The sequence below is a fragment of the Diplotaxodon limnothrissa genome, linkage group LG4 (assembly GCF_057381915.1).
Source record: "Diplotaxodon limnothrissa isolate DT_005_m linkage group LG4, D_limnothrissa_male_GT1.1, whole genome shotgun sequence".
NCBI lineage: Eukaryota > Metazoa > Chordata > Actinopteri > Cichliformes > Cichlidae > Diplotaxodon > Diplotaxodon limnothrissa.
In genome coordinates this window covers 8917942-8941727 of record NC_140599.1, presented here as the reverse complement: position 1 = coordinate 8941727, position 23786 = coordinate 8917942, and the positions used below count along the sequence as shown (strand labels likewise).

Here is a 23786-nt window from a genome sequence, read left to right as displayed (position 1 = left end):
TCACTGTTGTGATTTTTGGTTCTTATGGACAGCCTCTTTGTATCGTTGCCTTTTCCTCTTGTGTTGCATGTCTGTGTGAACTGTACTGTAAGATTGACTTGGTTGTTAGAAACTGATGTAAATCAATAAATTGTTATCTTTGGATATATGTATAGTATTTTTGTCTGTGTCTTTATATGAGAGGGCCTTTGTAGTTGTCATTTGTTTCAGTGGATACAGAGATTTAATCAAAGGCTTGCTAATATGGCTACTTTTACGCCGATTGGCTACGTTACCTAAGCCCCTCCCCCCGCACCGACGCGTATTGTCTCGCCGATACTAAAGATGGCGACGGGACCCGCGTAAATTGGAGATCTCTTGGAGGTAGTAAAAATTATTTTTCTTCACCTCCCGGTGTTTCCAAACTACACATTCTTGCACTGCATAGGAGATGGAGACAGGAGCGGAGTTAAACGCATGCCCGCGGGTTTCTTTTGTCCACTTGAGCTGACCGCGGCCTAGCTTGTGGGAAAAGCCTCGGGCTTTCCTTAGCGCTGTTCGCCGGCTAGCTCAAGGCACACTCGGCATGACTGATTGGGAGCCTTTAAATGTTGGGAAGCGACAGGGTGAAAGTGGATAGAGAGGGGGGTGTGTTTGTGTATCTTTACGAAAGTAGGCGGGAAATTTTCTTTAGCTGTAATTTTCTGTAACTCTTTTTATAGGAGTGGGGCCATATTATAAATGCAGTATAACACAAATAGCATTTTTCCTGAAGTAACTGCTACTCATTGAGCACTTTTAGGTACATCCAAGCTGCTTCGAGGGCTGAGTGTAGGATTAACCGGGAATAGTTAAAGCAAGACATAATCTGTTTGCAAGGAAATTATACCTGACTATTATTTTCACTTGTAACATTTACTGAAACTGCTCTGACTCTCTTTCCCCCTGGTGTTGATATGTTATTTAATGTCTGGACTAGTGTTTTGATTTTTGCTCTTGGTGTTTTTACTTAACAGGTCGGTGTGTTGTCTGACATCTCATATCAAGTGTTGGCAAAGGGGAGACCATGGCTTTTGAGGAGATCAAGGGTAGAGAAGCCATTGGTAATGAAGTGTGACTTTAGTACCCCCAGAAACACAAACGAACTGTAACAAAACTGCATTTTAGTCTAATCGCTGCTCTTCTGAATGAGATGCACATGTGACCAGAATAATTAGGGGTTTTTTTTTCTTGTGGAAGCCAGAAATATGACGTGGATTTTGTGCATTTTAGATGTGGGAATGGAGGGAGACAGGGGGCTCGTGGCTGGTCGCAGCCAGAGGGAGAAGAGGAGGTCGTACAAAGATCTGTTGAGGGAAGAGGAGGAGATTGCTGCTGAAGTACGGAAGTCTTCCAAGAAAAGGCCTAAGGTAAGTTATTTGTCATCAGTAGCTCACCGTCAGTGTTCATGATGGAAGCTATTTATTATGGTTTTGATATTTTTCAAATCAGGATTCAGAACTTTTCATGCTGGGAGGAGAATCACACAAAAAGAAGAAAAAGCATAGCGATGACTACCATTACAGAGGTGAGTGGTTGTGTTTTAATTTAACACTGGGAAGATATATTGTCATGTTGTGTTCTTGTAATTGAGCTTGTATTTTTCTTCCTTTTTATTCTCTCAACAGACCATGATGGTTCAGGCCCTCCTCCCCACAAGAAGAAGCACAAGTCTTCGGACCGCTCCCCGCCCCTTTCTTCTCCCTCATCATCCCATCCCACAGATACGGCGATGGGTCTCCTGCAGGCTATCACCTCTCCCCTGGCCACAGGTTCAGATCCCAGCCCCCACTTGCATAAGAAGCCCTCCTACCCGTCCTTCTCTTCGCACTCTTCCAAGGACCGCAAACGTGAGAGCAGCGGCGGCGGTGGAAGCACGGGGAGCCATTCTTCTTTCTCTCACTCCCGTCCCACCTCTTCGTCATCATCTTCCTCCAAGAAGCACTCCTCCAGCTCCTCTTCCTCCAAATCCTCTCTGTTCCACGGCGGCGTCCCCAAAGAAGAGCCCTTGACATTACGTGAAGCGGATGGGCTGAAGATGAAGCTCATCATGTCGCCAGAGAAAGAGGAGGGAGAGAGCTTCCCATGCACGCCGCACTCCTCCAAAGGAGGGGTGAAGAAAGAGAAGGATCGGGAGGGGGCACTACCTTCAAAGTCGCCCAAGAAGAAGCTGCAGCAGAATAGAGATCCGCTGCCTGTGGTGGGGAAAGAGGTGGAAGTGGAAGGTAGGATGAATCTGTACATTCGATCAAAAAATGTTCAAATTTGGATTAATCACTTACAAAAAAAAGTCTGACTTAAGACTTTTGCACAGTTCTGTATACACAGCACACTATCCATTTCCTCAGTTTTTATTTTTTCTTAAATTAATATTTGTTATTCTACTCTGGTATGAAGGACATTATGGAGGTGGCATGGGAGATGAAAGCTCTTCTTCTGGGGCAGAACTGGAGGCAGGTGAACTGGTTATAGACGATTCATATACGCACTTGTCAAAAAAGAAGAAGAAGAGCAAGAAAAGCAAAAAGAAAAAGGACAAAGAAAAAGACAGAGACAAGGAGAAAAGTGGGAAGGACAAGAAGCACAGCAAAGGATTTAGCGGTGAGTTCACTCAGAAGCATTTTTTTGGAAACACTTTGTCCTGCATTTTTGGTATTGGAATCAAACTGTGGAAACAGAGGCGTCTCTATTGTTTATACATGATCATAAAAACACAGTTTACACTTTTTGGGACCGTCTTTGCTAGTTAGCCAGCTAGCCAGACTCATGTCTAGCTGCCAGCAGTTATTGTGGTTTCATGCCAACATTTAATAATTGGTTTCCTTATGGCTGACAAGAGGAAACCTGCTGCATCAGGGTTTCACTTGGAAAATTTAGCTTTAGTCAGCTTCAACTCTCCCCATGGTTTTTGTTAGTTGTTAAAAGTGTCAGCATAACTGTAACCATAACTGTTAACAACATAACACGTGCTGATTTACTATACTAATACACTTTTCTAATGTTAGGAACCTTAGGAAATGCACTAACATTGATACAGTGATACTTAAATTCGTGTTTTACAGGGTAGTTATACCAAAGTCATGCGCTTTGGTATAACTACCCTGAGTCATGGTATTAATGTGGTGCAATCAGTCTTTCAGAAAACGCAGCTAAATGCAATACACTAAGTTAAAAATAAATTAAACATCAGGGCAACTCCAGAAAACTCAGCATTCTCTAAAAATAGTTTAGGCTGTTTGCTTAAGCAAAGTGTCCAAGAGGACTGGCTAAATATGAACGTTTTTCCACCTCAAGTGAAGGTAACAGTGTATGTCTGTATAAGTCTGTAGTTACTTGAGATACAGTTAGCTTCAGTTTATGCTCCATTTAAAAAAAAAAAAATAGTAACATACTGTCAGATGTCAAAATCAAATCCACTGTCATTGTGTTGGATAAAAAGACAGAAAAACAAACAAACAGCTGCAAGGCGATAATGAGTTAACTTGGAAAGTATTTCAGTGCTCGACAGCGTGAGGAGGGCAAGTGGAGCCTGAGCTGTTCCTCTCTGGGTGACAGACACATTTCTAGGGCTAGCAAACTAAATGTTTCAGGTGTCTGATATCCTCTGTTTTCATAAAGCATTTTTAAAATCGGCTTCCTATGTTCAGGTTCAGTGTTCACCTCAAGTCAGTGAGGCATAGGTAAGTGATTGCCTCATGAAAGCCCAGTTCAGCATGAAACAAGGATCAGCAGTAATCACACAATGCAACTGTAATAGAATAAACAATGATAAAGATAAAACAAACTACACTGTGCATAGTGTTCAAAATAAAGATAAACATAAAAATGTGATCAACAAAAAAGAATAAACAACTGTGGTAAGAGTATATTGTTGTCATGTCAAGTACATTAAGATAAAAACTAGTGTGTGAAGTTGGCAAACAACATTATGACAAACAGTCTGAGCAGACTGATGAATGGGACCTGACCGGTTTGAATGTCTCATGATGTGATTTGTCTTCTGATTAATGCTGTCAACACAGTGGCTTTTGATGACTAAGGGAAATGGCATTTGAAGGTTTCTGCCAGGAAACTCTGCTTTCGAGGACACCGTCGAGTGTGGGATTTAGCTAGGTTTGAAGCAGAAGCATTTCATTATCTTTTAGTTCTCACCGAGAGCTTTCGCAAATGATATCAAGGAAGGAGGTGGCATTTAGAGGCTGAAGTCTTTAAAAGCTCTTTGTAATGTAAACACAGCTGTAACGTTGGCAGGGGAAAAGCCAGTGATTCTTTTCCTATTCACTGCTGCTACATTTTACAGCACGCTTAAGCTGAAATGAATTGATGTGACTGCTGAAGCTTTATAGCTTAAAATGATGTAGGTTAAACAGCAGCCACCACCTCTTTTTCTAGTAGTGATACCGGCCTGGAGGCATGTTTAACGGGTGGGGTTAGTCATGAGGGCCCTCTCTGAGTTAGTCACTTTGAAGCACTTTGAACTAAGTGTGAGCTAAAAACCACTGGGAGGAGGGTGCTATAGGCTCCAGATTCTCAATAACAATATTTCTGATGATATAGAAAAATGCTACTTGTATTCAGCAGCATTTATAAGTTTAAGTAAATAAAGGTTATTTGCCATCCTCCTTTTCCAGTTAGCTACTGCCATTAGTGGCAGTCAGCAGCTGCACAATATTGTTAGTGATTTAAAAAAAAAAATCCACCTGGGATGTTGGATCTTGGGTTGAACTTTTTTATCCAGCTGCTTAAAGCCCAGCGTTCCCACCGTCTAACCTAATCAGTAATTTCCTCTTCCTGTCATATGGTGTAAATTTGTTTGCTTTTAGACTGCATAACACCAACTTCTAGTATCTCCTCCTTCATAGTCTGGTTGTACTTGATCGTGTTTTTGTGGTTTCCACTTTTAGCAGGAACCGTTTTCTTGCATATTCTGCAAAGCGTTGTGCTTTGTTTGAGGCTGTTTCAGGTACTAAACTGTCATCAGAGACCAACACAGGATTGTGTCATTGCTTCCTTAGAGGAGAAGGGAATTAATGCAGTTATTGGGCAGTTGAATTGATGAGTATTAATACTGACTCCATCCATAACAATGTTTCACAAAAGGGCCCATTTCTTTTCTGAAGCCAGTGTAATTAACTCTACATCTGCCCATTTATCTTTGTATGACTGTCACCAGACTCATCAAAGAGCCACAGTCACTCCCATCTCACGGTCACTCACAGTGCTGTGGGCCCTATGTATGCCATGGGCACGCCTATCCCTCCGCACCACCACCAAGGCAGCGACGGTACGACAGAGAAGAAGAAGAAGGAGGACAAAGATCGAGACAAGCACGAGAAGGATAAAGATAAGGTGAGATAGTATTTAGTTACATTTCTCGTTCTTTGTAAGGAAATGTTAATGATGTGCTCAATTGTTGTTGTTGTTTTTCTGTCATCAAGCCCAAGAAGAAAAACACAACAGCGTATCAGGTGTTCTGTAAGGAGTACAGGGTCAACATAAATGCAGAACAGCCGGGACTAGGTGAGAAAAACTTTGAAATACAGTATAATTTGTGATGAAGCACTTTAAATCTAACGGTAAGAAAAAAACATATAAACTGAATGGGTTTGCATATAATCTGCAGTGTTTGGCGAACTGAGTAAAAAGTTGGCAGAGGTTTGGAAGGCGATGCCTGAAAAGGACAAGCTGGTAGGTTTTTGTCTTTTGCTATAATCCAGTGTGGCTTACACTTAAGTGCTGGTGGTGTGCTTCATGTGTGTGTTTTTCTGTAGGTTTGGAGGCAGAAAGCTCAGTATTTGCAGCACAAACAAAACAAAGCTGAAGCCACGACGGTCAAACACAAGACGTCCAGCGAGACCAAAAGCAAAGGTATATTTGACTGTGAGCGCGGTGTTTTTTTTTTAGTCCACTCACTGTTGGATCTTTGCTGCCGTCTGTAAGTGCCGTTTTCTCTGTAAAGTTGCAGGGACATCGACAGGAGTGGTGTCTCCAACCAGAGCGCCTGGCACCATGTCCCTGTCCCCGGCTCGAGTCCCAGATGTCGATCCCATCGATGCAGCGGCTCACCTGCAGCTGCTGGGAGAGTCTCTGTCCCTAATTGGACATCGGCTCCAGGAAACAGAGGTGAGTTTTAAATGCGCACACCTATAAAAGCTTTTATCTAGAAATAAAAGCATAAATGCAAAGTTTTAAATTGAATTTGTTAATGTGCAATGAAACCAGTAAGCCATGTTTTCTCGCACTAGGGGATGGTGGCTGTATCCGGGAGTTTGTCTGTTCTTCTGGACTCTATCTTGTGCGCGCTGGGCCCGCTGACCTGTCTCACAGCACAGATACCACAGTTAAATGGATGTCCTCGAAACGTCCTGGTATCGTACCATCAGCTTCATTCAATTCTTCACAGATTCTGCTGTTAAACGTTTCTGCTTGTTTTTGATAACCGTTCAATGTATAATATGTGGTTTTTATCGCTAACTGCTAACAAAGCTCTTGTCTCCTTCTGTCAGTCAAATACATTGGACAACATCGCCTACATCATGCCTGGACTTTGAGGAAAAGATGACTGGAAATCTGGGAGAAACACTTGACCAGGGAGATCCTTTGGACTTTAATTTAAGCCTCGGCTTGGCATTTGAAAAATGTGGATATTTTTAGCATCGATGTGTTTTTAAAGTGTATTTTTTTAAGAACTTGTTTCTCTTAGATTTCTAATTGCTGTATTTTTGAATGGAACATGTTAATCTTACAAGGCACGTCAGCTTGGTTTTACTGTTACTGTACAACTGTCTGTTTTATGGATGGATGTAGTGGACTGAATGTGTGTGTTTGTGTATGCTTAGCTCTTCAGTGGCACGTTAATTGCATGAGAGTTCAATACATGTCTACATATTGAACTTTTTTCTTTTTTACAGAAGTGTACAGAAACCTTTAAGTTCCCTGCTAATCACTGACATAATGTAATATATTTCACATCTGCTTAGTTGTTCTTTTATTCTGTATAAATGACTCATTTTATACATGTAATATTTTACTGTGTATATAACATGTGAAAACTTGATTGAATACACCTTTAGGTGTGACTTTGTTGTCGTGAAGAGCTGTTCCAACAATTCACCGCCGGCTTAAACTTGAACCATGTGGCAACATTAAAATGATCACTTCCCAGATTCAGCTAATATTTTTTAATGAATTCTGAGTGTCCATGCTTCCATGTTTATGTCAAATGTTGACCCTACCATTCAGTTTTCACAGTAGAAATTTAGACTCGTCAGACCAGGTACCATCCACTACTCTCTGATTGTGGTGAACTGTAGCCTCAGTTTCTTTTTCATAACTGACAGGACTGGCACCATGTGTGGTTTTCTGCTGCTGGAGCCCATCAGCTTCAAGGTTTGATGCGTTGTTTAGTCAGATCTTGTGCATACTGTGGCTGTAATTATTTAAATTACAGTTAACTAAGTCATTGGATATTTTCTTTTATTCAGACAACTGTATAAACCCTACAGGTGTTTGTGTGGTAAAATCCCAGTATATCAGCAGTTTGAGACCAGGCCGTCTGGTACCAACATCCAGACCATGTTCGAAGTCACTTTAATCACTTTTCTTCTCCCATTCTGATGCTCAGTTTGAACTTCAGGAGGTCATATTGACCATGTCTGCATTTCTAAATGCACTGAGTATTGGCTGGTTAGATATTTGCATTAACAGCAGATGGATTGGTGCAGTTATAAATGGCTTATCTGTCTTACCTTATGAGTAAGAAGTCTATGCTCAAAAACCAACTGGTCATTTGATAAATAAAGTCATCCAGTTAAACTGAGTAAATTATTCCCCCTGAGTTAACAATTGTAAACTTCGGTGCTGACATCCATGCCCTGATGTGCGCATGGTGCCATCAACACTTCCCACAACAGATGGAGCTGTGTTCACCTCTGGCGGAGTGAACTTCAGTGTCAGAGGCAGGGCTGAGTCAGCCCGCAGGAATTAGGAAGTGTGTGTTTACGCCTGATTCAACGCTACATACGACAGCGAGCAGGAACAGAAATGTCAGCATCTGCTACACAGTCAGGTAGGTTTGATAAATTGTCTCGCATGTGGCGTTTCGGGGGCAGAAACCATGAAATAAGAAAGGAAAGTTAGGGGCGCGGCTCCTCCACGGTCGGTTTACGGGAAGCAGCAGCTGCAAAGGGCGCAGCCAGCTGAGGTGAAACGCTTCAAAGCTCAATGTAGCAGACGAGCTTACGACACGCACACCCGGCAAACAGGGTGGGCCTTATCTCTGTAAACAACTCGCACGATAAAGAGCAGACAGCTTATACATGGCAGTTATTTTGGGCTATAAGTGAATTTAAAAACTCGGTCCCTTTAAAGTGAGCACACTTCAGTGTATGAAATAAGTGCAGCGTGTCATGAAAACGTTTTTTTCTCTCTCTTGTTGAGCAGAGCTGAGGCTGGTGGTGCTGGGCCGGAGTGGGGCAGGGAAGAAGACTGCAATATGCAAAATCCTCGGCCTGCAAGACTACCAGCAGGACACAGATGATGATGCTGTCCAGGAGTGCAGCAAACACAGAGGGGAAGTCGCGGGCAGACAGGTAACAATAACTGACGAGTATGGACTGTGGTCCTTTATAAGTTCACCTGCTTATTTCTGAAGTCTGCATGTCTCTTTTGTGCTTTTGAAACATTATAGCCAGATGTTTACAAAATACAATACCTTAAAATATGAGTATAAATGTCAATAAAAAAACAAAAACTTTATTATCTATTAATGTGTTAATTTCCTAAACAGTTAACATTAATATCGGAGTACCCCAGGGTTCAATTTTGGGTCCTCTGTTGTTTTATGTTTTTGTTGTTTTTTTTGGTTAACTTTTTTTTATAATGGTGGTCATTGAGACTCAGTGTCTCATTACATAAGAGGCCTGTTTCAGACAAAATTATTACAATTTAGATTAAATATGATTTAGTTTTAAGTTTAGTCTATAAAGTAATAATTTACCTACATTTAGTCCACCTACTGTAACCTGCCAGATGTATGTTCATAATATGATTATACAACAATCAGGCATAACATTATCACCACCTGCTTAATATTGTGTTGGTCCCCCTTTTGCTGCCAAAATGAGCCCTGACCCATCGAGGCACGGACTCCACTAGACCCCTGAAGGCCTGATCTAGCATCAAAATGTGAAGGGGGGGAGGGCTCTATTGATTGTTCTTCTTTGTCCAGCACATCTCACGGATGCTTGATTGGATTGAGATCTGGGGATTTTGAAGCCAAGTCAGCACCTCAAACTCATTGTGCTCCTGAAACCATTCCTGAACCATTTTTGGTTGGTAGCAGGGTCCATTATCCGGCTGAAAGAGGCCACAGCCATAGTTAATACTGTTTCCATGAAAGGGTGTTCATGTTCTGTAACAATGCTTAGGTAGGTATGTCAAAGTAACCACATGGTTCGCAGGATCCCAGGTTTGCGTGTAAAACATTGGCCAAGGCGTCACACTGCCTCTGCCAGCTCACCTTCTTCCCACAGTGCATCATGAGCCTAGATGTTCCTAAGTTAAGGGATGCGCACGCAGCCAACCATCCATGTGATGTACAAGAAAATGTGGTTTATCAGACCAGGCTACCTTCGTCCATTGCTCCATGGTCCAGTTCTGGTGCTCATGTGCTCATTGTTGAAGCTTTTGGTGGTGGGCAGGAGTCAGGACCCACTAAAAACTGCCACGATCAAGGGATAATCAGTGTTACTCACTTCACCTGACAGTGGTTAAAATGTTATGCCTGATTGGTTTACAGCTACATGCTAAAATCAAGTAGCAGGTTGCTGAAGAACTGTCAGCTACAGTGGTGAAGACGACAAACTGACCATCAAATTCATGTTTGTCTTAATGTTTGCCATAAACCTGCCATTGACTGCAGATGAAAATTAGTCTGTGTGGCATATTTACATGAAGGATTTAAGGGCTTGTGTTAATATTTTAAACATATATGTTTAAAAACATATAAACATGATAAATATTAAGGATCCATTTCTGGTTGTTTTGGCGACACCTGTGGTTACAATGGTTAATAACAGAAACATGTTTGTGTGAAAGAAAATGTAACTCCTAATAAATTCTCTCTCTCTCTCTTCTTGTTAACGTGCTGCTGCTTAATCGTGCAGATGATAGATGCGGTCTGAATTTTGTCCAGTGGCATTTCCTGTAAACACCTTCTTGCATGTCGACATCACTGAATCCTCTCATCTGAAATGCAATCTGATGTACTCAGACGCAACAATGAGCACGAATGCATTTAAAAGCCAGTTTGCAGTATTCATTTGAGTTTCTTACCTCACAGGAAAAAAGAAATGTGTGCTTAACCAACCAGGCACATTTAAATGATTAAGAAAACCCACAAAATTAAGCATGACTGGGTTTCAAAATTTTGCAAAAAAAACCAATAAGCAACTGTGAAACTCTCGGGGCGTATCTGCTCAAGGCTTTGGTTTACAGCGCTCGCACCAGCCAAAAGAAACTGAGCCAACAGACCTGGGTTTGTTTTAACGCGTTAGTTGTAAAATCATAGCCTTGTTATATGTACTCTATGGTGTGAAATCTTGATGCACACTGATACTAAATATATTCATCACTTTGCAGCTGTTGCTCTCATGTGGTCAACTATATATATAAAAAACAAACAAATGTGGTTAATAGGCTCAGTAATTCTACCATTAGCCTTCACACCAAAGCAAAAACAAACACCTGAATCTGCTGGGTGGTCAATGCAGTTAAATTTGTTTTACAGCCTCCAAGGAAGGCAAAGTGGATGATACTGCTGTGAAATGCTTGCCTAGTGTAATTCTAATATAAGCAAACAAGGCAAGATACATTTATTAGTGTGAAGGAACTGCTGACAATGGACAAGGACAGGAGGATGAAGGGGAGGGAGATTAAGATATACACAGGCTGTAAATAAAAGATGGATGTAGCCACTGTGGTTGTGACCCACATTTTTTAATCTTAATTTTTTAACATTAGGGTTTGGCTTCCACCAATGTTTTTTGTTTTTGTTTTTTTCCGAGTCAGAAGTGCCCGTATTAGGTCAAGATTGTGAATTTCTGTATCATAAGCTAATGCTAACAAGCTTGCTTGCCAACCTGCATCTGTAAACTGTATGAACAGAGATACTGGCTAATGCCTTGTAATAAACTAATAAAATACTCAAGTTTTACTAACCAAAACTGGAGTGCACACTTCTCGGACGGGCTGTGCCACACAGAAAGCTTTGTTATTTGTCAGATAAGCTATTAAAAACAGGCCAAAGGGCCACAAGCAAGAACTCAACTGACTAGCCTTAAAAAATTCAAATAGGTGGATTATACAAACATACAATTGTTATAAGGATGTGAATAAATGTTTGAGACCAAAACTGTTTTAGCTGTAAATGTGTTATTTTCATTTCTGAGTCGAGTATTTTAACAGCAGAGGATCGACTCGCTTTTGGAGCCAGCCTCAAGTAGTAATTTGAATTAGTTGTGTTTGAGCCCTGAGATTTGTTCCTTGGTTCCATAGCTTTCACTGGTAACAGATTGATCCATAAATCTGTGTTAAACTGGCTTCTGCAATTCAAATTCTGACATCCAAGAACAATTTACAGGTCAAAGGGAGCTAGCAAACTGCAGGTTGTAGTAACTTTCAGTGGATCAGCAGAACCACTGATGCTAACATGTAGTGGATTCTGTAAGGCTGTAATATTAGGGTTTGCTATAGAGTTAGTGCATTATTAAGACAAGAGTAAGTCCTAAACACACTTATAGATAAAGATGCAAAGGTATCTCAACAGTGCAGTCCAATGTAGTTCAGTCTTTTCATATTTTTTCAGTGCTTTTGTTTCCAACATGAAAAATGTGTTCAGTAAATCTCTGAATTTACTGACTTTAATCCTTATAAAAGTGTAAATATCCATGAAATTTGTGAAGAAATTTTGGAATTGCCATGCACACACAGACTGAACTTCATTCACGTAGTGAGTTCAGTTTAAGAATACCAAAGTAAAAAAAAAAATCTTTGTAAATAAGACATTTTTTTAAACAGGTGCATTGTAATCAATTGTAATTGCTTTTTCTTTATGCTTCTGTCACGTCTCTGCAGGTGGTGATAGTCTCTAGTCCAGCCTGGTACGGTTCAGGTTGTAACTCAGAGGAAAGAAGAAATTACATTTCTTCCTTCATTGCCTCATCCAGCCCTGGACCACACGCCTTTCTGCTCTGTGTCCCAGCAAACCAGCCGGCTGATGAAGAGGCCAAGGCACTGGATGTCCTGAAGAAGCTCTTTGGTTCCTCTGCTGTAAGCAGAAATACCATCATACTCTTCACCCACACAGATGTGCTGGATGAGGACGAGCAGCTGGAAGAATACCTCGTCACATGGCGAAAGGACCTAATGGAGCTGGTGGAGAGATGTGGAGAGCGCTACCACACCCTGGAAGCCCGCAGTGGAGAACAAGATGGAAGGACATCGGTGGAGGAGCTGCTGGAGAAAGTCGAGCAGGCAGTTATGAAGAGTGGGGGTTTACACTTTAGCTGCCCTCTGTACCAGGAGGCTGAGGAAAGGGTGAGAGAGAGGCAGGCAGAGATAGTGAGACAAAGAAGAGAGGAGCTGAATGACCAGGTGTCTCCCACAGACTCCCAACTGGAGAATGAGGAAGAATTGGAAGAGGTCCGCGAAGAAGCAGAGAGGAGCATAGGTGACCTGAATGTGGATGTAGATAGCATTTTTCCCTCTACTGATGTTTCACCTTCCACCTCTGCTCCGTCTTTCCTCGGGGGCTTGTGGGAAAAGCTGACTGGGTGGATTAGGTGGCTGTCCTCTCTGGTGAGAAGGGAGTCGCTGCTGGGGTCACTGGTCGGCCTGTTTGTGGGAGGGACGTATGGAGGTATGGTTGGGGCCACTGTGGGGTCTGTGGCTACTGAAGTGGGGCGAAGAAAAACAGAGAAAACTAAATGAGAAGCAATCTCATGTTTAAGTTGCACCACAAACCACTGTATTACTGGGCTGTGGGCTTACCCACTAACACAAAATAACATGTTTCCCTGATTACAAATAATGCTTTATAGATCAGTTTTAACCCGTAAATAAGGACAATTATTTACGGGTTTGCTGGATTTGAAAAATCTTTCGGCTGGTATGTTCTCAAATGTAACTGCCGCTGTCTTTTTTGCTAGCTTAGTATTCAATATTGTCGGCATGACTCAGATCTTTGCCTCTTTCTGTACTTCAAGTACATGAAGACGCCATCTCGTCTGTAAACAAACCACTGAGTGGTAGCGAAAACTTGTCTTCCATGCAAACTGTGGGAGACTGCAGCAGTTTGCTGTAACCAAAGTAATCAGAGGTTTTCAGTGGAGCACTGGACACACCTTATTTCAACTAGTGATAGCACGCAACCTTCTGCAGCCACTTGCCAATTGATCAGGGAATGCACATTTTTTTCCTAAAGACCGTTAGTTATCAGCTGGTTGTGGAGGCCTCTGTGACTGGGACCTAACAGAGCATCTGAGATGTCCTGATGAATGCAGCTTTCTAACCAAGCTTGCTAGCAGTGTTCTTTTTTTTTCACGTTGGCAAATAGTTGGTTCTTGACACAGTGAAAAGACACATAATAAAATTTATTTGGGGGTGGCTGGTTCTGTCCAACTTGCCTTTCCTTTTAGCTCTATTTTTGATCTCCATCAGCTTCTGAGGAAAATGTCAAACTTTTAAGCTGCTGTGTTCACAAGCTAGTTTCTGACTTTGCTGTGTTTGTTTGTGTTTTCCCCTCCCTTTTCCCTCCCTTCCTCTGTCAATGAAAAAAGTCAGCGAAAACGTAAAAATCAACAAGCTTAAAAGAGTTGACCTAGAGTGCAGAGCTAGCGCTACACTAGCTCGTCAAACTAACTGCATCTAAACCCATTACTGTGAAAATTTTGAATATCCTTTTAACTTTCCTATAAAAAGGATATCATACAACAGCCAAATCGATTATTCATAACCTTGCAAGCAGCTCGTCCTTATGAGTGGACTATTACTGATCTCTAAAGAAATTATTTATCATTAAGTAACAACTCCTGAACCTGTTTTATGCTTTTTAGAGAGGGCACAGGGAAGGCTTGAAACACTTTTGTTAGGAGGCAATACCAAGAAGAATCCACAAGGTGGTGACATTGACCTTTATATAGAAGTTTGAAGTTTTCTGAGGTGAACTGAAAGATAATCATTTACTGCCTACCAAGCAAATAAAAGCTGCTGTTTTAAGTACACTCCAGTGTGATTTTTTTTTTTAATCTGAAGTGATTGTTCTTCACAGAGATGAGCTGTGGTTACTTGTAGTATGTATGTGTTCTCTTGAGATGCTTTTCTACAATGGCTTCTACCATACTGCAGATTAAAATGAATGGATATAGATAGCTGTGGTGCGAGGAACAAAAGCCCAGGGTTCACGCTGGAGCAGATGAGTCCCTCAGACTCTCTCAGCAGCACACAATGGCTTTGACACGGCAGTAATTGACACTCTTGCTTAAACCGTCCATCATGGCCCGTCCTTACATCTCTCTTGTTCGCTGTTGCCTCTTGGTCTCTCTAAGCTGCCGGCGGCTCTGCCTCAGGAGCAGCTAGGCGTTTCCGAATGTGGGTGGTCCGGCCAGGGTGGGAGGGAGAGAGCAAGGCAGGGAGAAAAAGGGAGAGAGAGAGAGAGAGAGAGAGAGAGAGAATTAGCCCGGCTCTCATGTTTCCCAAAAAGAGAGGAGAGGGAGGGAAGGACAGGAGAAAGAGAGAGTGAGTGAGAAGCAGTGAGAGAGAGAGCAAGAGTCAAAGGGAGAGAACAAGCTCTGGGACTACATCTGTCTTCCAGATGTGGCCTCCTCTTGTCTGAAACGGGGAGGAAAAAAAGGTTTTAAAAGTACAGGAAAATTAGTGCTAAACAGTTTTTTATTGTTAGGGATTACACATACAGTACAGACTACAGCATACAGCACCAACTTCAGAACCCACTCACCAGGATATGCTTCTTTTCCCCCCTGCTTTATGAAACTGCACGCTAGACTCCTTCAAGTTAATGTATATGAAAGAACACCTGTCCAAATATTATTCAGTCTTAGTGGATACACACCACGGATAAGGCAGAGAGCGCGGAGACGGAGTTGGAAGTCTGGAGAAAAATTAATGAGAATTTTTTGGGAGTGTAATTTTTTTTTTTTTTTTTTTTTTTTTTTCCAGAAGGATGTGGCGTACATAAGTATCTCAGTTCAGTAGCACTAATCAAGACCAGTTCCGTAGCTTGTGACGGCGGCCAGTATTAACTCTGGAGGATGAGACCTCACTGGGACAGAGAGGGGAGCTGATTTGTGCCTGTATGAAAAAAGCAAAAAGCCCCCAAAAAACAAGCAAAACATGTGAGGGGAATCAGCAGCGAGCCGTCATTGACTCACAGGCGGTAACTTCTCTGCTCCTCTCCCTCACGGCAAAAATGTTGCTGCGAGGGCCCTGCGGTCCCCCGTCGGATCCAGTCTGGTGGTGGTAATGGTGGTGGTGGTGGGGGAGGGCAGTCCGCTGTGAAGACACGGACGCCCGCAATATTTTTTTGTTATCATCGCGCCCCATGGCCTGGAAAAAGACAGCAAACCAAAGGAAAATAAACAAGATGACACACTCTTTCCCCTCACAGCACAAGGCCGTCCTTCTTCTTCTTCTTTTTTTACAGGAACAGCGCACGACCATTATGGCAAGTGGTTAAACATGTTTAAAATTTTATTTAGTTTTTTTTTATTTACAAATAAATATGACTGTTTGCCAGATTGTAACTGGAAGAATTTGTGGGTAAATAAAACATTCTAAATATATTTGACAAAAAAGCAAAAATAATTTAAGGTAATTTAGCTCTAATAGCTGGAAAGAAATAAAGTAGTACAGCAAAATTATAATAATATAACGTTCGGATAAAATAATCACACGAGTTCACAGAGGCTGTAAATCAGCTGAGTGCTTTTTAACCCACCAATCTTTTTCCTTTTTTTTTTTTTTTAAACAGTGTGACCTCAGGAACTATCTTTCTATCTGAGGGCTGTTTTTGTGTGCCGGCATGCAGGGCTGAGGCAGCGAGCGGTGTCCGACTGCCGGCTCGCTCTCCTCCTCCTCTCTGGGTGTGCTCGCTGTGAGCCCTCTCATCTTTTTCCCATTAGTGCTGTTTTCATGTTCCTTCCTAGCGTGAGCATGTGTGGCTGCGATTGTTTACCAAGCAGTGCTCGCCCCGTCCGACTGTGCGTCTGTGTCTGTGTGTGTCCAGCGGGGAGTATTCGACAGCGGGTCCAGACTATGATAGGAAATAATCATTAAACAAAGAAGAAGAAGAAGAAGAAAAAGTTATGTGATGCTTCATTTAATTATTTCTACATTTTAAAATGTAATTACTGCAGTGTTAGAAATTAATTTTAAAGTGTTTAAATATGAAATGTAAAATTTTAAACAGTGAGTCCAGACTTTTTATTTTTCTTATGTTAGCTTTAAAATTCACCAGATGTTTTTTGACTGATTTCTAACATTTTACATATTTTCCAAACGCTTCTTTTTTAAAAATCATTTAGTCACATTTGTATTTAAACCATTTAAGCTGTGATTTATTACTTTTTACTAACTCTTACAAACTTAGTATTTTGTAGGTAGTTACAGTGAGCCGTCTGACACTATACTCATCAGCTATGCAATCTATTATCAAAGTCTTCCCACTCGGCCCTGCCTGTGGGCACATATTTGGGGAGCTATTTTGGAGTATTACCTAAATTAATTCAAATTTAAATGGTCAGAGCAGACTTAAAACATTTCATGTGATCAGCTGTCAAAGGTGCCTAAAGTGGTTGATCATTGTCTCTCAAAAATAAGGTTTAAAAAGGATTTCTCAAAGTTTTAAACTCTCTGAGTACCATGTCTCTCTCTGCCATTACAGACTGCTCTACTAACTGCAGTACATGAATATAGGCATTACTGAAAATCTCAAATATGGCTTATAAACATTTTTTTAAACTAGTTGAAATTTTATATCCAATAGCTACGGGATAATTTTTCCCACCAATTATTTTTTGAAATGCATGAATTAAGGCTGTGCACTTAAATATGAGAGAACCTTCATGAATGTCAATTAGTAACACTTCATACCAAAACTGCTTTGAAAACCAAAAAAGAAGAAGAAATTAAAATGGCAGAAATAACATGGAAGACAAAGATGAGCTATTAAAAAAAGAGCATGGATGTCCTTTCTCCTAAATTTGAAACACTGCTGAAAATAGAAAAGCGTCTGTGCACTATTTCCCAGATGAAGTGGAAACTCAGAAATAGAGGCAGTGCAGCTGACACGAAGCAGCTCCCATCCATGATCTGACCATAAAGGGCCTCCAGCGCACAGAACAAGGTGTCAGCACAGACAGGAAGAAGAAGAAGAAGAAGAAGGAAAGGGAAAAAAAACTACAACAAGAAAGAAGCCCCCCAGATGACATGAATACAAAATCACACACAGCTGCTGAGGTTAGGGCTCTGATGGACACACACACACGCATGAATGCACACCAAAGCTTCTGCACGTGTACGAGCAGCTGACTCGAGCGGGAGGACAGCTCGGCGAATCGGCCGGAACGAGAGCCACCCCTCGTCCCCTCCGGCCTGACCCGAGCCTCTTCGCCCACACCCCCCTCCAGATGTGACAGAGGAAGATGTCCTGTGCGGACAGCGACTGGAGACGGGAGAAAGAGGAAAAGGGCTGAGACTCGGATGTGCGGTCTGGTTCAGGTTTGTACGCCCCGCCGGCATCCGTCTGTTAAAAGAGAACTTCCCAATATGGTCGCCACATTTGAGTCATTTATTTTCACTCGTACAACCTTAACATACGTTCTGACACTTGGATGCCAAAAAGGCACTGGGGCTTAACTAATACCCCGTGGCAACATGTCAGAATCGGATGACGATAAATGAGTTCCAGTTTGACTCAGTTCGCTTGCCAAGGGACAGATAAACAGCTAGTAGGAGGGTAAGGTCACGGGCTCGTGTGTCTTACAGGCGTGCGGATAAGCCTACTGTTGGGACACTTCAAAGGGAATCTATGGCATGACGGGAATGGTGCAAAAAGGATGACAATCAGAATGAGAAAAGGGGTGAAGTGAGCTATTAAAGCGCACTGCAGGAGGCCACGTTTGCAGGAGGATGAGCTTTAGGGAGCGAAACATCGCGGGATGAAAGAAGCAGAAAAGCCTGAGCTCTGCTGGTGTGACAGCTCTGAGGAGTTAGCGGCCTCACGCTGCACCTCCTGCAGCAGATGGGCTTTGAGGATTGCAGGAGGGGTTGGAGGGGGGCTTCAGTCAGAGAAGAAGACAACTCACTACGCGGAGCTGCGGTGCGGGTGTTAGATGGCCCCTGAGCGTCACCATAATTGATGGATAGTGTGGTCCACATTAAGTGACATGCGCCGTTGGCTGTAAGTGGGTGTGATGATTGGGGGCCTTTTTGAAGCTGGGGCCGTGGGCTGTGTTTGAACCGTCAACAGAGACCCCTATTCTCTGTAAAGGACACCAGCCTGTGGTTTGGTCGCAGCCTCGGCACAGGCCAAGCACACACACACACACACACACACACACACACACACACACACACACACACACACACACACACACACACACACACACACACACACACACATTATCCTTCAGTAGTATTATTGGGTTCTGGGGGAGGTGACTGTATTATTCCTGCTGCAACACTGACTTAATTCAAGGCAGATCTGACCCCGGCTCGTTCTCCTCCACTTCTGCTCTATTGGATCAAGTCTTAATCCTCCCTCCACCACATGAATGGGAGACGCAAAGAGGAGCTGCACTCGCTCCTGCCACGTACATCAAATGTCACTCAGGTCCATATGCTGTCATGCAGCTTATGATGGGTATCGGCGTGTCATATGAAAGCTAGAGGAGCTTAATGGAGGCCTAGAAAGACCAGAGCTGGAGACAGATACTCTGGGAGATTGGAGCCACAGCTCGCATTGATACAATGCGTCGTCCAAACCTGGATTTGATCTTCTGTGGCCTCGGTTGGTTTTTTTTGTAGGTTTTTTGTTGGGTTTTTTTTGCAGATGCATACAAGCCTGACACATCCTCCGCCAGGAAAAAGCCAGGGGAGCTGGCCCGTGATACCACTTCAGAGTCGAGGCGCACAAAACAATCTCTAAATAGGAGCGTCTCAGGAGGCACTTTACAGTAAGCTATGACTAACAAACCCAAAGCACCTCAAAACAACGCTGGGAAAGATCCAGCTTCCGTCGAGGCAACACGAGCTCCCGCTTCTCAGCCAAACACATAATAACTCCTGCTCAAGGGCCCGTTTATTGTCATATCTTTTCAAAGTGACGCCAAACCCAAAACACACTCCACTCACACACGGCCTTGAGCTAACAAGGGATGTAGGCGAGGCTTTTTAGGGCTTTTCCAGCGACTGAGCTCACCAGACAGCCGATTGCGGGGGTCGACGGGTTTTTTGGTGCGTGTAGCGGTCCAGCTCTCACGCAGGGGAGACGCAGAGGCCCTCAGGGCGGTGGGCGCCCCCGGAGCAGACGTGCCCTTCAATCTCCATCTGAAATGAGAGACAGGCCATTGGTGCGCAGGGATGGGCCTCTGATTTGTTCTGTGGTCCCTTTGAAACCATGCATCCTGCAGAAGAGAGGAGGGAGAGAAACAGGGAGTAAACATGACAGGCAGGATGAAGGGAAAAGTAAGATTAAGATGTGCAGCTGCAGTGGCTTTACTTCAGCCCAGAGAGGGCAGTGGAATCAATGTGGAAATGATAAGACAGCGAGGAAAAAACTGGGGATACCCCGCACGCACTAACTTTGGTTCTGTGTCTTTTCAACACAAAAAAGTAACATGATCTGTCAAAGGGAAAGAATACAAGCGGCTATTTTAAAATCAAGGATTTCAACGTCAAATAACAAATCGATCGTGTTTCTGAACGCTACAAAGGAACTAATTCAATGTCAGATGAACAGTGATCAAAGAAAATGCAGAGTCCCTCCCGTACCATACACATATACAAATGTGTTTTAGTTTGTGCATGGTTTGTGCTCAGTCATAGATCGACGTGGTGTGGTGGGGGGGCAAATCGTGAGAGAAACAGACAGATTGTGGTGGCTTTGATGTGCGCTCAGAGCTCAGTCAACAGAATACATGCTAGGTGGAAAGAACAAAAAAAAGCAGTATCATAGGACAACTGTCTCTCTGCAAACCACTACAGTGGGACGAGTGCGCGTGTGTCTTTCTGGCCTGCGCACACTCAGTCATGTGCGCAGGCTAGAAAGTTGTCGATCAAGAGGAGCGATGAAGCAGAGAGAAACGTTTTCTCTCACATCCTCAAGGAGGGCAGACGACTGACACACACTTAAAGGGAAACAAAACAGCCCCCACCACATCTAAATCCTGTTGTATTCTCTTCTCCTCAGAGGAAACTCGTGTGATCAGATCTCCGCCACCAATATGTTCCCCATATGTCTAAATCCAGCCGCCATTTCTTCCCCCTTTTTTTCAAGAAATTTGGTTTTCGGGGTTTATGTGTGTTTATCTGCACTGTGCATCGTTCGTATTAAGGGGGTCTTTGTCTGTCCTTTTGTGAAAGCTGACAGCTCGTCACTTAGCACTGAATTGATGCGTTGCTTTCACATAAGCACGCACGCACAAAGACACACAGCAGTGTTAGAAAAACAGGCATAAATCTCTAGTTCAGAGCCCGTGTTACCCCCTTTTTTTTTCAGCAGAAAAACCTGAGTGCTCCTTTCCGACCGCAAGCTACCTTACTCTAATGGGCTCATTTAGACAAATTTATTTTGCCCCATTTCACTCTGTTATATATATTGTTAAATAGACTGGCATTTATGTAGAGCTCTTCTGCTATTTTTGGGCTTTCAAAATGTTTTTACACTACAAGCCAAATTCATTCAAATTCAGTCATATTTTCATGCAATTCAAATGTAGCAAATGTTTCAAATGTATCGACTCTCTGAATATTTTAATCAATATCTATTACATACTTTGTATTTTTTCCAAATTAGTTGAGATACTCAGAATGTGTAGAAAAGACAGATGAAAGTGAAGCTAATGTGGAAGTCTCTTAAACCTGCATTGTTGCTAGTGGTCAGTAGGGGGCGACTCCTCTGGTGGCAGATTGTGTAGAAAACTATTAGAAAATTAAATTTTCACCTTATTTATGGCCCTTCTAAATTAATTTGTAGTCTTAAGCAATAATTACAAGTTTCAGTGACTATGAATTTCATTTTATCAATTATGGTTCCATTCAGAGTAAAATAAATAATAAAACAGAGGATTCTTTAAGTTTTGGCTACTTTTTGATTGACAGCTCACTTCAGTATGAGGGATTGTTTCTTTACTTTTTCTCAGGCAGATCCACCCCCTGAAAAAAAATGAAATGAAATAAGATAGTCACAGACAAACTGCTCATCTCGAGTCCACAAACACACAGGTGGCGTCACCTTTCATATACAGTTCATGGACCTCACTTAACTACCTTCTTGTGGGACAGCGCCAGTGCCCTTGGGTGGGAATCTCTGGCATAGGCCCAAATTTGACTTGTGGCTTAGCAGTGCAAACAGATCGTGCCGATATGAAGCCCATCGAGCAAAGTCAGTGTTTTTTCAATCTAAATTCCAAGATTACTTCACTTTTAAGCACAATGCCAGACCCCAGTCACAGCCAATATCTGAATACACCATCACTCACTGAAATATTACAGACATCAGAAACTCACTCGCAGCATGGATTTAACAAAAAAAAAGGGATTGTAATCACACGGCCCATCTCATAATTAACGGATGCTATGACTCAACTTGGTCACAGCATGGTAATTACCTCAGGAGGCTGTCATATTTATTTAACTAGGAAGCTAAGACTGCTGAAGTCCAGCCATGTCATATGTTAGATCGTGTCAGATTGAAACCATGACACATTAAGCTGATTTTCCCCCCTCCTTCCTCTCGCTCTGTTGCACCAGGGTGGTCCTCACTCTGGCTCCGGCCTCGTTAGTGTGTGTGTGTGTGGTGTGTTTTCAAGACTGTCACAACAACATGACCCCCAGAACATTTCAAACATACACACACTAATTCTGCTCAGACACGGGCATCTTGCGTTTCCAAATCTGCACACATGCACGCACACACCACAAAACCTCTGTCCTGGCTGCAGGGATAGAAACAACAATGCTGCCTTTGACACTGACCCTAACCTCCAGTCCATCCCTCCACCCCCCCAAAGCCCTCATCGCCCTCCCACGTCCCCCAGGCCTAGCGCTGGCCACAGGGCCGAGAATGCGATTCAGGTGCAGGACTCTGCTGTTTCCAATTAGTGGGGTATAAATTAGAATCACTCTCCCCTGTCCTCTATCCAAACATTGCTGTCTCTTCATCCTTGTCGACCCTACACACTTAACTCTGCCTCTGACCTCCCGCCTGTATCACTCTGAGACATAAATTCACTTCCTTTATGGCTCTTGTCGGCAACCTCTGGACTCCTCTAACTCATGCTCAACGCTGTTAATGTGCAGTGCATTTGGTATAAAACCCTCCATTTTCAGTCAATGAGAGTATAAATCCCGAGCCATATATCTGACTTTGAAAGGAATATAACTTCTGGTTTTACTGTACTGTCTGGTTACTGTAACTGAGATATTTCACAGAAGACAAGGACATGCCCTGACATATGCACTCCACATTGCAGCAAGGCACGCTCTGATAAGGTTACAGAGAGATTCAGTTAACTTGTGAGAGGAAATGTAGACTTATTCCTCGACTTATTAGACAGTGTGTTTGCGAGCTTTTTCCTCCACAGGTCAGTCTGTTAAACTGAGTGTTATTATTCCAGGGCAGAGAGATCAGCTGCAGTGTAGCCAAGTAGGACCTGAGGTCACTCTGGTACTGAGAGTTCACATCTGTTCAAATAAATCCTCCACTGTGCCATCAGCAGTAAAAACACACACATGCAAGCTGCAGCAGAATGTAACTAAGCACATTTAGAAGAAGAAATCTCAGGCATACAAGCACATTTTGGTTAATATATTTGTTCACATATTTGCTTGGTGGCTTTGGACAGTGGAAATGTGATTTTATGCTAGGCTACTTGTCCACAACAGTGTGTAATTGAGAGGTTTAGTAAAACTTATTCTGAACAACCTTTCAGTCCCACAAAAATATTTTTTGGACTATATAGTTTAAAACATATGCATAATGCTGATTTATATGATCAGCAGAACACAAGAAAACAGGTCAGCAAGTCAACAGGGAATACACTGTTAGCTAAGAGTAGCCTAATGGATAAACGGTAATAGCTAGCTAAAAATTAAGAGAGGATGAGAGAAAATGTTACATATTGCAAAAGCATGAAATTAATAAAACTTCAGAATATAAAACTTAAGAGACTGATATCAAGTAAACAGGGGAACTGCTGAAAGTGTTCAGCTAAGCTAAGTTAAAACTGTTAGCTATTAGCAATAGCTAAATAGCTGACATTAGCACATAAAAAGGTAATGGCTAAAAGTAACAGATAAACTACTGAAACAGCTAATATTACTGGATTTTGGTGTAAATGTGAACAATTAATAAAAGAGCTGAAAGAAAAACAGGATAGGTAAATGAGCTCGGAGGTAAATAAAACAGTAACATACCAATTATTATGCCAAATACTGCATTAGTACTCATAATCCAATAGGACAGTGTG

General features: G+C 42.4%; 2 protein-coding genes across 2 annotated transcripts; both read left to right on the top strand.

Annotated features, from left to right (window-relative positions):
* Positions 1-313: 313 nt before the first annotated feature.
* On the top strand, positions 314-6655 carry hmgxb4a (HMG box domain containing 4a). Its single transcript, XM_085351393.1, has 13 exons — positions 314-363; positions 996-1082; positions 1252-1388; positions 1471-1546; positions 1647-2243; positions 2416-2619; positions 5192-5367; positions 5457-5538; positions 5642-5706; positions 5790-5886; positions 5978-6141; positions 6264-6386; positions 6525-6655. The coding sequence occupies exons 2-13, from the start codon at positions 1046-1048 to the stop codon at positions 6567-6569; spliced, it is 1803 nt and encodes a 600-aa protein (XP_085207519.1). The 5' UTR covers positions 314-363; positions 996-1045; the 3' UTR covers positions 6570-6655.
* Positions 6656-8026: 1371 nt separating this feature from the next.
* Positions 8027-14281, top strand: LOC146633227 (GTPase IMAP family member 7). Its single transcript, XM_085351402.1, has 3 exons — positions 8027-8086; positions 8461-8609; positions 12154-14281. Exons 1-3 carry the CDS (start codon positions 8062-8064, stop codon positions 13006-13008), a joined length of 1029 nt encoding a protein of 342 aa, XP_085207528.1. The 5' UTR covers positions 8027-8061; the 3' UTR covers positions 13009-14281.
* The last annotated feature ends 9505 nt before the right edge of the window (positions 14282-23786 follow it).

What these genes read in the sequence shown, in the direction of transcription:
- hmgxb4a (XM_085351393.1), top strand. Translation starts at nt 1,046, where the DNA reads ATGGCTTTTGAGGAGATCAAGGGTAGAGAAGCCATTG. An exon ending in GCACAGCAAAGGATTTAGCG is followed by an intron (nt 2,620 to 5,191) that starts GTGAGTTCACTC and finishes GACTGTCACCAG; the next exon opens with ACTCATCAAAGAGCCACAGT. An exon ending in CAGCGAGACCAAAAGCAAAG is followed by an intron (nt 5,887 to 5,977) that starts GTATATTTGACT and finishes TTCTCTGTAAAG; the next exon opens with TTGCAGGGACATCGACAGGA.
- LOC146633227 (XM_085351402.1), top strand. Translation starts at nt 8,062, where the DNA reads ATGTCAGCATCTGCTACACAGTCAG. An exon ending in AGCATCTGCTACACAGTCAG is followed by an intron (nt 8,087 to 8,460) that starts GTAGGTTTGATA and finishes CTTGTTGAGCAG; the next exon opens with AGCTGAGGCTGGTGGTGCTG. An exon ending in GGGAAGTCGCGGGCAGACAG is followed by an intron (nt 8,610 to 12,153) that starts GTAACAATAACT and finishes ACGTCTCTGCAG; the next exon opens with GTGGTGATAGTCTCTAGTCC.